Source organism: Diabrotica virgifera, chromosome 3 (genome assembly GCF_917563875.1).
Source record: "Diabrotica virgifera virgifera chromosome 3, PGI_DIABVI_V3a".
NCBI lineage: Eukaryota > Metazoa > Arthropoda > Insecta > Coleoptera > Chrysomelidae > Diabrotica > Diabrotica virgifera.
The window spans coordinates 83,094,852-83,108,288 of NC_065445.1; the positions used below are offsets into that span (position 1 = coordinate 83,094,852).

General features: G+C 34.7%; 1 protein-coding gene across 3 annotated transcripts in view; it reads left to right on the forward strand.

The window, feature by feature from the left end:
* LOC114327283 (ethanolamine-phosphate cytidylyltransferase) overlaps positions 1 to 13,437 on the forward strand; it is a 56,709-nt gene that overhangs the window by 14,668 nt on the left and 28,604 nt on the right. For 2 of the 3 annotated variants that reach the window (XM_050646623.1, XM_050646624.1), the window contains exon 3: positions 5,187 to 5,499. In XM_050646623.1, coding sequence (XP_050502580.1) covers positions 5,187 to 5,499 — 313 coding nt within the window. The remainder of the gene's footprint in view (positions 1 to 5,186; positions 5,500 to 13,437) is intronic. The other variant, XM_050646625.1, reaches the window with a different exon arrangement.

Sequence of the window (13,437 nt, forward strand, 5' to 3'; positions counted from 1 at the left end):
CTCTTCTGTCCACTGCTGGACATAACGTGTGATCCAAAATTATTGTCACCATAGGTGGTTTTGAACGACAGAGATAGCTATACAGTGCATGTCTATTCTTAATTCAGATATACTTTCCAATTTACGTCAACTTAACAAGAAAAGCTAGGTTATATAGAGCTGTTGGTAGACATATACAGCATCGTGTTTGATTTAATTTATTATTGTTACTTATAATTTTGTTAATTCTTTTTATTTTTGATTAAAGTTCTGTGTTAAAGGTTTTGACTGATTTTTTATGTTTTATAATGTTAATCAAAATTAATTGATAAACCAGTGATATAAATTCAGATTAAAACAAGACATACGTAATTTTTTGCAGGGCTAGCTTTGATCCTAATAATTGTGGATTGCTCGTTGGGTATCTCTCATTTTTCGCCACTCTTCACGGTTCTGTGCGTCTTGTTGCCAGTTCTTGAATATTCGTTTAATGTCGTCCATCCAGCGTGTTGGTGGTCGGCTTCTGCTGCGTTTATCTTCCCTTGGGCGCCAGTCAATTAGTTTTCTGGTCCATCTTGAGTCTTTTAGTCTCGCTATGTGACCAGCCAATTCCATTTCAGCTTGGCTATACGTTCGACGACATCAGTGATACCGGTACTTTTCCTTAGGTCTTGGTTCCTTATTTTGTCTTTTTTGTCACGCCGAGGATCGATATTTCTATACGCCTTTGCGCCACTCGCATTTTTAGTAATGTTGTTTTTTGTGAGCGTGAGAGTTTCTGCTCCGTATGTCATAATAGGAGGAACACATTGGTCAAATGTCTTCCGTTTCTAAAGCTATTGGGATGTTGCTCTTAAAGATGTCTTTTAGTGAACCATACGCCGCCCACGCAAGTGTTATTCGTCGTTAAAATTCACAGGTCTGATTATCCTTGCTTATTCTGATTTCATGACCGAGATACATGTACTTTTCTGTCAATTCTACCACTTGATTTTGAATGGTTAGGTGTTCGCGCTGGGAACTAAATTTGTCATAAATTTGGTCTTACTGATGTTCATTTTTAGACCTATTGTTGAAGATACGTTTTCTAATTCTTGTAGCATTTGTTATGCTTCACCCAGATCTTCGGTAATAAGTACTATATCGTCGGCAAAACGCAGATGATTAAGCATTTCCCCATCTATTTTTATTCCTCTATTTTCCCACTTTATCATTTTAAAGGCGTTTTCTAGGACCGTTATAAATATTTTAGATGAGAGAGTGTCACCCCGTCCCACATCTCGCTTGATATTAATTTCTCTGGTGGTATCATGTATTTTATTTTTTATTTATCGTATGGCATAGATACAATTAGAACACATAATTGAAAAAAAGTATATAAAACAGTACATGAAGTATCACAAACGAACATCTAATGTATTAATATAATGTAAAACATTTTCGGTCGCATTCAGGAACTCATCGAAAACTCCAGGGTACCGCCTTCGGGGGCATTCCTCAATAATGTGGCGGACGGTCTGCCGTTGCGCACCACAGTCACACTCAGGAGTAAGGGCCTTTCCCCATCTATGCAAGCTGTCAGCACATCTACCGGTACCTGTTCTTATTCTGTTCAGCGCCGTCCATGTATTGCGGGGCAGTTCAAAGCCTGGCGGTTTCTGATCGATACAGGCCATTTGGTGTGATTCCTGTGGTGAGTCGCTCTCCCATTGTCTTCTCCAAGCGTTGGTGAGATCGAAATGTTCCTGATGTAGGGAGGTGGCCCTTAGCAATGGGGGATATCTGGAGCGCAGTCTGTTCATTTCGATATCAAGTTTATCATGGTGGATGGGTAGTTGATGGTTAGCCTCGATTTTTCGATATTCTCTGAGAAGAGAATGACTTCTTCTTAGTTTCGGCGGTGGAATGTGACTCAGAATGGGAAGCCAATAGTTCGGTGTTGGTCGAATTGTACCTGAGATCATTCGCATTGTCTGGTTTAATTGGGTGTCAATGATCTTCGTGTGTTTGCTGTTGAGCCATACCGGCGAAGCATATTCAGCCGCCGAGTATACGAGTCCGAGAGCGGATGATCTGAGTACGGAGGCTGAGGACCCCCATGTGGTGCCACATAGCTTTTGGATTATATTATTTCGCGTCTTCAGTTTTTCTGCCGTTCTTTGTAGGTGTTCCTTAAAACTTAAGGTTCTGTCAAGAGTCACTCCCAAGATATTTTGGTGTTGAGTTATGAGTGAGTAGTCTGTTTTCAAAGTGAACGGAGAGTTTTTTGTTGGCTTGGGCATTATTCAGATGGAAACAGCACACTTCAGTTTTCGTTGCATTGGGCCATAGCCTCCATTTGCGAAAATATTCACCCATAACAGCAAGGTCATCCGTCAGTATTGTTTCTGTAACATTCATGTTATTATGTCTTGCTGCAATGGCCCAATCGTCAGCGTAGCCAAATTTCTGCGAAGTTGTCCTAGGTAGGTCCGCGATGTATAAATTAAAGAGTAAGGGTGCCAAAACAGATCCCTGTGGCAGTCCATTGCTGAGCTTCATTTGGACACTTCTTAAGTTGCCCATTGTGACGTGAAAAGGTCTGTCGGTGAGCATGCTATCAATGAGTTTGGTTACCTTTTGGCATGGGATGGAACGGATCAGTTTGCAGATTAGTCCTTGTCTCCAGACGGTATCGTATGCAGCTGATAGGTCAATGAAAGCAACTGATGTTTTTTGCTTTCTTTGAAAACCTGCTTCAATATGTGTTGTTAGGGATAGGATCTGATCTGTGCAGCTGCGGTTAGGTCTGAACCCTGCTTGCTCAATAGGTATCACCCCAAATATGTTGTTACTAATTCTATTGTGGATTAAGCGTTCCAACAGTTTATAGACACAGCTCAGCAGTGCAATCGGTCGGTAGTTTTGGGGTTGATCATTTGCTTTCCCTGGTTTCAATATGGCTATAATGGAGGCCTTTTTAAGAGAATGGGGGATTTCTCCTGATTTTAATATATCTGTGTAGAAATCAGCCAGCCATTTCCTAGCATATTTGCCACAATGGAGTAAAAATTCTGGATGTATTTTATCGGAGCCGGGTGCCTTTCCAGACTTAATTTCTGATATTGCTGAGGTAATTTCTTCTGGAGTAAACTCGTCAGAGTATTCAGAAGTAGGCGGGCATGCAGACTTTAGTATTTTTAGTTCTTGTTTTACTTTGGTGGTGTGGTCACGATCTCTAGGTGCCCTTGAGTTTGCTACAATGTGGGAGGCCACTCTGTTGGGAACTATTGGTACTTTGTCTCTAGTTGAGTGTCTGCTACTACCGAGTTTTCTAAGTAAGGACCACGCTTTTCTGCTTGATTTACTAAAGTCTAGTTTTTCCACAGTTTCCATCCATTTTTGCCGTCTGGCTGCATCCAAACTGTGCAGCAGTTCGTCCGCAATTTCTCGGTCTTGGCTTTCGTTGTATTCTTGATACAATTTTTCGCATGTTTCATCCCATCCTGGGACATAATCTCTACGATATCCTCTGGGTATAGTTTTCTTCGCTGTAGATATAACCGCGCCAACAAATCTCATAGTTTGTACGTGTTGGGGTTATCCATCCGAGACATTTGTCCAATCTCGTAGTAAAAGTCGCCCAATCTGCTTTTTTAAAGTTCCACCTAGGTCGAGGGAAAGATGTTATTATTGGTATTTTGATGCCAACTTCTATTACAACTGGTCTATGTTGGCTATGTGAAAAATCTGGGAGCACTGTACGTGAAGCTGCCAGGGGTTGATTGTTTTCGTTTGTGGAGACAAAGCATAGGTCTGGGTTGTATTCTCGCCTCCAGGCTGCAGATCGAGAAGTTCCCCTAACTTTGGCGTCAAAGACTAAATACGTGCCAGCCCCTTCGCTCCAGTTTATCAAAGCCTCGCCGTTTTGATCACTTTGTATATACCTCCAGAGTTCGTGATGGCTGTTGAAATCTCCAACATACACTGAGGGGTGTGGGTGGGCGTGAATAACATGCGGAGGCCACAGGACTGCCGGGGGTTTATAAATATTGCTGACAGTAATTTCGCCAATTTGTACGGTAACGGTATGAATGTTATTTATGTCTGATGTAGAACATATGTGTGCATTTTCTATTTTGTTTCGGACATAGGTTGCTACTCCATAAGCTGGGTGGTAAGTTGCACCCAGTAAATCGTAGCCATGAATTCTTCCTCTAGCGAGAATTTGTTCCTCGTTTTCTACATGGGTTTCCTGAATTGCGACTACGTCGATATTATTTTCAATGAGTACCTTTTGAAGGTACTCACATTTACTTCTACTAATACCTTCTATATTTAAATGGCATATTCGGACGCTTGGTCCGAGTCGTTTTGTTGCTTGATCCTGAGAAGGTCCCTTTAAGTTGTTGGTTGGAGGCATATCTTATTATTGTAATGTGTTCTTGCCAGGAGATCTAGAGATTCTAGATTGTCTGGCTGCCTATTGTGCTAGTTCATTTAGCGTTACCCAGGGTGCACGTGTAGTATTCTACTACGGACGCGAACTAGCTTTACACCCCGGTATCATGTAGTTTTACACGCATTGTGGCGTTTTGGTACAATGTTTGTACTAACTTTGTAAACCGGTAGTCTATTCTACTATTGTTCAGAGCAGTTATAATGCTGTCTAATTCCATAAAATTTGGAATTAGAATTTCGCGACAAATTATGTAGTGCCATCCCATAAACCTTATGGAAATAGGATTGCAAAGATTGCATTTATATCAAAACTTCGTTTTTGGGCCTCAATTGTCTTGTCACATAACTTTGGCTTGCTCCATTTTCCAGCAATGTTCCTGAAACAGACTTTCGATATTTTTCCATCGTTATTAAGAAATACACTTCATTGTAAGGAGGCCAGTGTAATACTAAGATATCTCAGAAATTCTTTAGAACACTACAATAGTTCACACTGTTCTGAATCAATTCCACGAAGCTTCGTTGATGCATAAATAAAGTTCTGATGAATGATAAATTTTATGGTTTAATACCGTTTTACAGGCTCAGTCTAGCTTCTCAGTACACGTGATAATTCATATAATTTAATTAACATAAGAAATTAAAATAAAATAGAAAAATATATAAAAAAATATAAAATTTTCTAAATTTTGTGGGTAGCCCGTTTTCTCTGACCCGCAGTTTATATGATGTATACATTTAAATTGACTTTAAAACAATTTTTTTAGGGAAGTCCAACGGACAGCAGGCGTCTCCACGACGGATTTGGTAGGTCGGATGCTATTACTAACGAGGAACCATTTTAAACAAGGTCAGTATGAGTACGATGTCGCTCGGGAACATTCTTCTTCTATGGGCCAGGACTCATTCGCTAGATCTCCTTGGACAGGTTGTTCGCAGTTTTTGCCGACTACACAGAAGATTATCCAGTTTTCAGATGGAAAATCTCCGAAACCCGGCGATAAGATTATCTACGTTGCTGGAGCTTTCGATCTCTTCCACGTCGGTCATCTGGACTTCTTGGAAAAAGCCAAAGAGCAGGTATACATAAAAAACTACCCTATATAAATATATATACAGTTGTTCCAACGGATCTTTGCACAAACGTAATGATTGATTTACAAACAAGTTAAATCAAAACATTAAGTGAAACGTACTGTCAATGTAGTCATTAGGAAATGGCTATTAACCCGGTGGACGTATTTTATAAAGTTATTTTATTGAAGTGTTTGATCATTTTTTCCTAGTGAAAAGATTGATGGACTCAACATTAAACAGCTTGAACATCATACCGACTATTACTAATATGAAGATAATTATAGAATTATAATAAATGAATAAAAAAAAAGTTAACCAGTAATCCCGAAAATAAACCCAGACCCATGTAGTATATTGACAATTTGTAGGTTAAAAATATTACCTGTCACATTATCTTAAAAGTAAATAATTACCGGATGTTATCAAATAAGAGAGGACAACAGTTAGTCGTTCGTCGTTCTAACAATTGTTTTTTTTTGTGTGAATTTGATGGCCTTGGCCGAGCCAATTAGCCAGACATTTTGTTATTTTAAAAACAATTTTTTTTCAATCCGAGGAATTATTTCTGTATTTCTAACTCTAAATACATAACAAACTAACATATTACAATGATTATCGAAATAATACACTGTTTTGGTTGTAAATATTTTTTTGTAAATATTTTTTTGTAAATATTTATTTTTTTTTGCATTTTTTTTATTATATTTTTGTTTGAAAATAAAAATTACAATGAAATGTACCAACAAAGACTTAGTTTAAATAACATGAAAAACCATTTTTAAACACAACAAATGCGCCAATGTCACTGAAAATGATAAACGTCAAAAGTATGTCTTAGTAAATAATGTATCAAAAACATGACGTATCGTTTATTCTAGTTTAAACTTGGACAAGTGTGGTTTTTATGGACAAGCAGCTTAATTTTGCGATACTAGTTTCTGTAAGTAAAAAAAAGCTGAGTATAAAAAGTAATTCGTAAATAATTTCATGCATGTGCAAATATCTGTTGGAAGAACTGTAAATATACCCATGGACAAAAATATGGAATATTTATGTTATGAACCATAATTTAAAATAATTACGAAATATCATGGTAAACTTATATTGATACCGATATCATTTTTATGTATTTAGTAGGCGGTGCAAGTGTTTTGACATAATATGATTCATGATATTTTTTTTTTTTTTTTTTGAGTGAATTTGATGGCCTTGGCCGAGCCAATTAGCCAGACATTTTGTTATTTTAAAAACAAACAAATTTGATTTTTCAATCAGAGGAATTTTTTCTGTATTTCTAACTCTAAATACATAACAAACTAACATTATTATCTACAATTATTATCTAAATAATACTCTGTTTTGGTTGTTCATTTTTTTTTGTAAATTTTTATTTTTTTTTTGTATTTTTTTTGTATTTTTTTTTGTATTTTTTTTTGCATTTTTTTTTATATTGTTAATTTGTTTTTTTTTATTAATTTTTTTATTGTTATTTTTTATAAATTGTTTTTTTTACTACGCTAACACGTAAACCCGATTCATCCTCGCGGAGGTTTACATCTTCTTAGTTTTTTTTTTGCATTTTTTATTTTTTTGTTTTTTTTTGCATTTTTTATTTATTTATTTTTTTTTTGTTTTTTTTTGTTTTTTTTTTGTTTTTTTTTTATTTTTCTCTTTTTTTTTGTTCTTTTCTTTTTTCAATTATAATATACAATAATTACTTAAATCTACAGGATTTAAAACAAAATAACAACAAAACAAACATTTTTTTTTTTTTTTTTTTTTCGTGGAATTTATGGCTTTGGTGAGGACCAATTAGCCAGACTATGTTAGATTGTATATATAGTTTGTGTAAATTGTTTCATAGTATCAAACTTGAGCATGATGTATTCATTTGTTTTGTTAGTAATATGTAGCATTAGTAAAGTGTAAGGTGTTTAATTTTTTTTTCCTTCCGCGCTAGAGCATCAACCCGGTTCAACGCCGCGGAGGTTTTAGCCCTCTTTGTATGTGTTTTTATTTTTTTTTTTGTTTTCTTTTTTTTTGTTTTTTTTGTTTTTTTTTTGTTCTTTTTTGTTTTTTTTTGTTTTTTTTTTGTTTTTTTTTTAATTGGTTAATTTTTTTTTACTTGGTTTATTTTTTTTTATTATCTTTTTTTTTTTTTTTTTTTTGTATTCACCTTTTTTTTTCCTTTAATGCTTTACATTTAGTTTGTTTTGCAGAATTGCTTACAAAATTGGTTAGTAATTTTACAATTTTAGTTTACAATTTATGATGTGTTGATGAAGTACATAAAGTATATTATTATTTCCTGAAAAAATAATACAATTTAGGTCTATTGGAAGGTTTATCTTGTAGTGAATTAAGTTTTTATATAGATTATTAATGTTTACAATATTTATTGGACATTCAAGTAAAACATGTACCAATGTACCCATTTTACCACAACTACACAGTGGATCGTCTGTAATTTTTATTTTGTGTTTATAATAAGGTGTTAGTGCATGGTTTGCACGTATTCGATTTATTGTGGCGACAAAGTTTCTGTTTGGTATTTTGTGAAACCATGGTTTTCTGGGGATCCTTGGCTGGTGTTTACAAAAGTTTGTTCCAGTTGTTGATGCACTGTATAGGTTTTGCCACATCTCATTTATTTTGTTCCTTTGATTTAAGAATAAATCGGACGGGGGTAGTTTAAGATTTAGTTCTTCTCCTGATGTTGGAGCTGTTTTTGCTAAGGCATCCACCATTTCATTACCTGTTATGCCTGCGTGTCCCTTTACCCATAGATATATGACGACTTTATTCTTGATGTGTATCTCATTATGTAAATACAGGATTTTTGCTTCAATATGATTAACTGATCTATTTATTTTAACATTTTTAAGTTTATCTACTGCACTTTTGCTGTCCGTACATATTATAAATTTGTCGTGGTTAGAGCCGAGTACGTATTTCATAGCTTGCACTATTGCTGTTAGTTCTGCAGTGTATATGGAAGCTTCCTTTGGTAAAATAAATTTTTTGTCAGTATTTTCCTCAAAATGGTAGAAGGCACAACTGGTATATTCTTTTGACTTTGATCCATCAGTGAATATAGAATCATAGTTTGGCCAGTATTTGTTTTTTGTTTCGTTGAACTTTGTTTGATTGATACTTGCTACTTCTTCACTTTCAAAATAGTAGGTTCTAATTTCACGTGAAAAAATTTGTTCAGGTGAGTAAATTAAAATTGGAGGGAGTTGGTTGGAATAGAGTATATCTGTAATGTCAGCTATTTCTGAGAACGATTCTACTATGAGGGGGGTTTTCTTGAAGTGCCAGTATCTATGGGTCAAAACTTGAACTGTTAGTGACTGTACACTATTGAGGTAAGAAGTTTTTTTTGAAATGGTTTTTATCATGAATTTTCTGCTCAATAGTTGTCTTCTTAGTTTAAGAGGAGGTTCCACGGCTTCAGCTTGTATAATGTTTATGGGCGTTGACTTAAGATATCCCAGGCAAACTCTTAAGCATTTATTTTGTTGTATCTCGATTTTATTTAGATGTGTATCTGCTGCTGTTCCATAGAGTTGACTTCCATAATCCATTATTGATCGTACCATTGTTTTGTAGAATAGTAAAGCCGTATTTGGGTCTGCTCCCCACTTTGCTCTACAAAACGCTCTTAGGATATTTATAGAATTACTTGTTTTTTTGATAATTTGGTGGATACAGTCCTTCCATAATAGTTTTCTATCTAGATGCAGACCAAGATATTTTACAGAGTTACTAATACAGAGTTTATATTTTCCTATTGTTAGTTGTCTTTGATAGTTATTTCTGTTTCTAGAGAAAATACATATATTGGTTTTGGACTCGGATATGGAAAGTCCCATGTTGTCTAGGTATTTTTGGATTTTTATAAATTCAGTGTTGATATTTTCTATACATTTGTCCTCTGATTTGCTACTGGTGTAAATAACAACATCATCAGCGTATTGAATGATTTTAGACTTTTGTGATATAACATTTTCTATATCCATTGTGTACAGGCTGTAGAGGATTGGGCTCAGGATACTACCTTGTGGTAATCCAGATCTACATATTCTTGATTCCGAAATTTCTTGATTTATCTTTAAGGAAACTGATCGATTAGAGTAAGCTGATTTTATGAAGTTGGCAAAGGAGGTTGGTAGACCAATATTGATGAGCTTTTCTTCTAGTATATTTATTTGAACATTATCATATGCTGAAGTTATATCCAAAAATGTGGCCAAAGTGCTGTATTTGTGTGTGAATCCTAGATAGATGTCATTTACTAGTATCGTTAGGGGTTCCAAGGAAGATCTTCCCTTTCTAAAAGCATATTGTGAGTCAGGTAATATTTTTTCATTTTCTAGCCAATATTCAAGCCTGTTCTTTATCATTCTTTCCATGGTTTTAAATATACACGATGATAAAGCTATGGGTCTATATGAATCTGCATTTCCATTCTGTTTTCCAGGTTTTTTGATAGGTACTATGATGTATTCTTTCCACATCGGTGGAAAAGGAATCCTATTTATCCAAATCGAATTGAACAATTCCAACAGGGCTTTCTTATGGTCTAAGGGCATTTTATGCAACATATTATATGAAATGTTATCCGCCCCGGGAGATTTATTATTTGTTGATTTAATGCAATGATCGAGTTCCCATAATTGAAATAACGATTGTAGGAAAGAAGTGTTCCTATTTACAGTAGCTATTTGTTGAGTAATGTTGTTTTCGACCCATGGAGGTGAGATTTTTGTGTGGAATTCGCTTATCCAGTCTTCTTTGGGGTCCATTAGGGGTTTATTCGCTTGTTTTCGGTTTTTATATCGGTTTACTTTGTTCCACACTTCTTTAATTGGTGTATTTTGATTTAGATTTTGGCAGTAATTTATCCAACTTTTTTTCTTAGTTTCTTTAAAAGTTTTTTTAGCTACTGCATCAAGTCTTTTATATTCTGTTAGATTATTAAGATTTGGAGCCTGTGTGTAGGTTAAGAAAGCTTGTTTTCTTGCTTTAGCAGCTATGTTACAGGTTTCGTTCCACCAGTCCTTTGAGCAATGATTTCTATTTTGTGCGTTTGATTTTCGTAACGGAATTGCTTTGTCGGCAGCTTTGTTAATATTGTCGATAATGCCCATTAGTGATGATTTTGGTTCTGTTGCTTCAAGGGTAGCGGTGTATACATCCCAATTAGCAGCCTTGAGTCTCCATATATTATGTTTTGTCTGTTTAATTTGCGCAGGTGGGATATTCCTTCCAAATTGTATGTGTATTGGTAAGTGATTAGAGCCATAAGGTTCTTCTAAAGTACACCACGTAATTAGTTGTGTCAGATCCTGTGTACAGAGGGTCAAGTCTACAGCTGACTTCTTATTGTTTGCTAATGTAGGTGATCCGTCGTTTATAATTACTAGGTTGCATTGTTCGATAGCTTCCAAAAGAATCTTGCCATAGATATCGTCATATCCATCGTTCCATGCCAAACTATGTGCGTTAAAGTCGCCCCCAATTATGAATGGTTTTGGAATTTGTTCCAAAAAGTTAATCCACTGTTGTAATGATATTCTAGTTCTCGGTTTAAGGTATACTGAAACAAAGTAAATTTTTTTATGTATATATGGAAAATTTACCGAGATACAAGTATGCTCAAAGTTGATTGTAGTTGGAATTGAGACTTCTTGGTATATTAAGTCTGATTTTAATAAAATGGCAGAGCCGCCGTACCCGTCGTGCCGGTCACAGCGAATATTGTTGAAGCCTTTAAAATTATAGTATTTTTCTGCTTTAAACCATGTTTCCGATAGAAGTGCAACGGAGTAGTTGCCCCTATCTAGTAGATATTCTAAGTTATTTTTATTAGAAACTGCCGAACGGCAGTTCCATTGAAGGATATTTATTGCATGGTTGAGGTCTGAGAATGTGATGACGTGTTTCCATTTATAGTTAATTTGACTAAGTTTTCGAGTTCTTCCTTATTTATGTTTATACTTTTTGTTACTAAAACTTTTGAGACAATTTCTATAACTAATTCTAATATTGAATTTATCATGCTCAAGTCTGAAGGAGATGCAACTGGATTATTATTAATATTTCCCTTATAGTTAATGCTGTCTAATATTCCTCCCGTAGGTAATTGAGATCTAGGGGAAGATATAATTTCATTATGCAAAATTAATGTTGGATCTGGACTATTTGGTCTCTGTCTTTTGAATGTTCGAGAATTTGTACTATTTGAATTATTATTGTAGAATATATTATTAGTTGACATTTTGTTAATTGGATTTGATGGGAATTGGGTGGGTGTATAATTATTGGGATTTAATGGAGGGAAAGTTTTGAGGCAGGAGAGGTTTGTAGTTTGTTCCGTATTTATGGATGTTACTTTTGCATAGGAGTTTCTGGGGAACTGTTTGTTTGCGTCTTGATAACTAATATTATTGGAAGACATAGCGTCTTTAATAAGTTTTTGACGCTGAAATTCTTGACAGGCGCTTAAATTTGTAGTAAAATGATCCCCCGAACAGTTAAAACATTTTGGAGTGAGATCGGTCTTTTTACAATCTTTTGAGTTGTGGGATTCTTGACATTTATCGCACCTAGCCTTGCTCTTACACTGCCCACCTGTATGTCCAAATCGAAGACAATTAAAGCATAATAGCACCTTTTGTTTGTATGGTTCGACTTCCTTTAGTACCTTGTTGATTGTTATATATTTTGGTAGCACTTGTGACTTAAAACTAACTACGCATGTTTTTGTTGGAATGTATTGAGTACCGTTTTCATCTACTTGTCTTCGATTTAATCTTGTGACTTGAAGGACTTCAAATTTACAGTGTAAATCGTACATTTTTATTCTGTTTTTAACATACTCTACTGAAAATTCTGTGGAAATATCTTTTATTACGCCCTGTCTAACTAAAAGAAACTTAGGAATGTATATGTCTAGATTATTTTTTATAAATATTGCTTCATTTTTTTTAGATATGATATAGTTAGCCGATTTATAATCTTTAAATTTTATACGTATTTTATTTCTTCCTACTGCGTCAATGCTTACAATTTTTTCATCAATTTCTTTAAAATTTGTGATAATAATGTCACCTATCCTTAACGCGTTTAATCTGCCTTTAAAATCGGGTGAATTATTTTCTAAATACGCGTAAAAAGGTCCTAGGTCGTTTTGTCGGTAAAGAAATTCCTCCCTTTTTGTTCCTACTTCTTTGTTAATGTTATTTGTTATTGAAGTGTGTACATTAGCAAAGTCATTATCGATAATGGGTTTATTATTAACAAGTTTTGTGGTACTTATCTGTGTAACTGGAACAAGATTTTGGAATCCTAATAGCTCCTCCTTTGAAGATGTTGCATGTTCTGTATCCATTTGGGTTTCTAAAACATTTTTATCGGGGGCGTCGCCCCCGCTAACTGCACTCATAACTTTTTAATGTTTTTATTCCGATTTCGCTTTTTTATTTGGTGTAATTAATTTACTTTTAAAGTTCACAAAATATTTATTTAAATATCTAATTTATAGACACCGGTTTTAAAAAACAAGCTTCTTTCCTACGCACGTCTGACTACCACGACGAATGGAAGCTAAGTGAAAAAACAAACATGTTTGTTTTGTTTTAACAAACATGCCTGCTTTGTTTTAACAAAATTTCTTAAATACAGGGTAAATTTTATTGCTACAATCTATATTTACAATTTTTGATATGTTCGTAAATTGTTTTTAATATATTAATCTCTTCAGAAAAAATCAAATTGTTCAGGTAGACGGGAAGTGGAATTTTTAATATATTAAGATTATCATAAAATTTGTTTATATTTACTGATTGATGTGAACATTCGAGGAGAATATGTAGTAGATTACCTTCTTTTCCACACTCACAGTTAGGTGACTCTGTGAGACCCAGACTGTACATA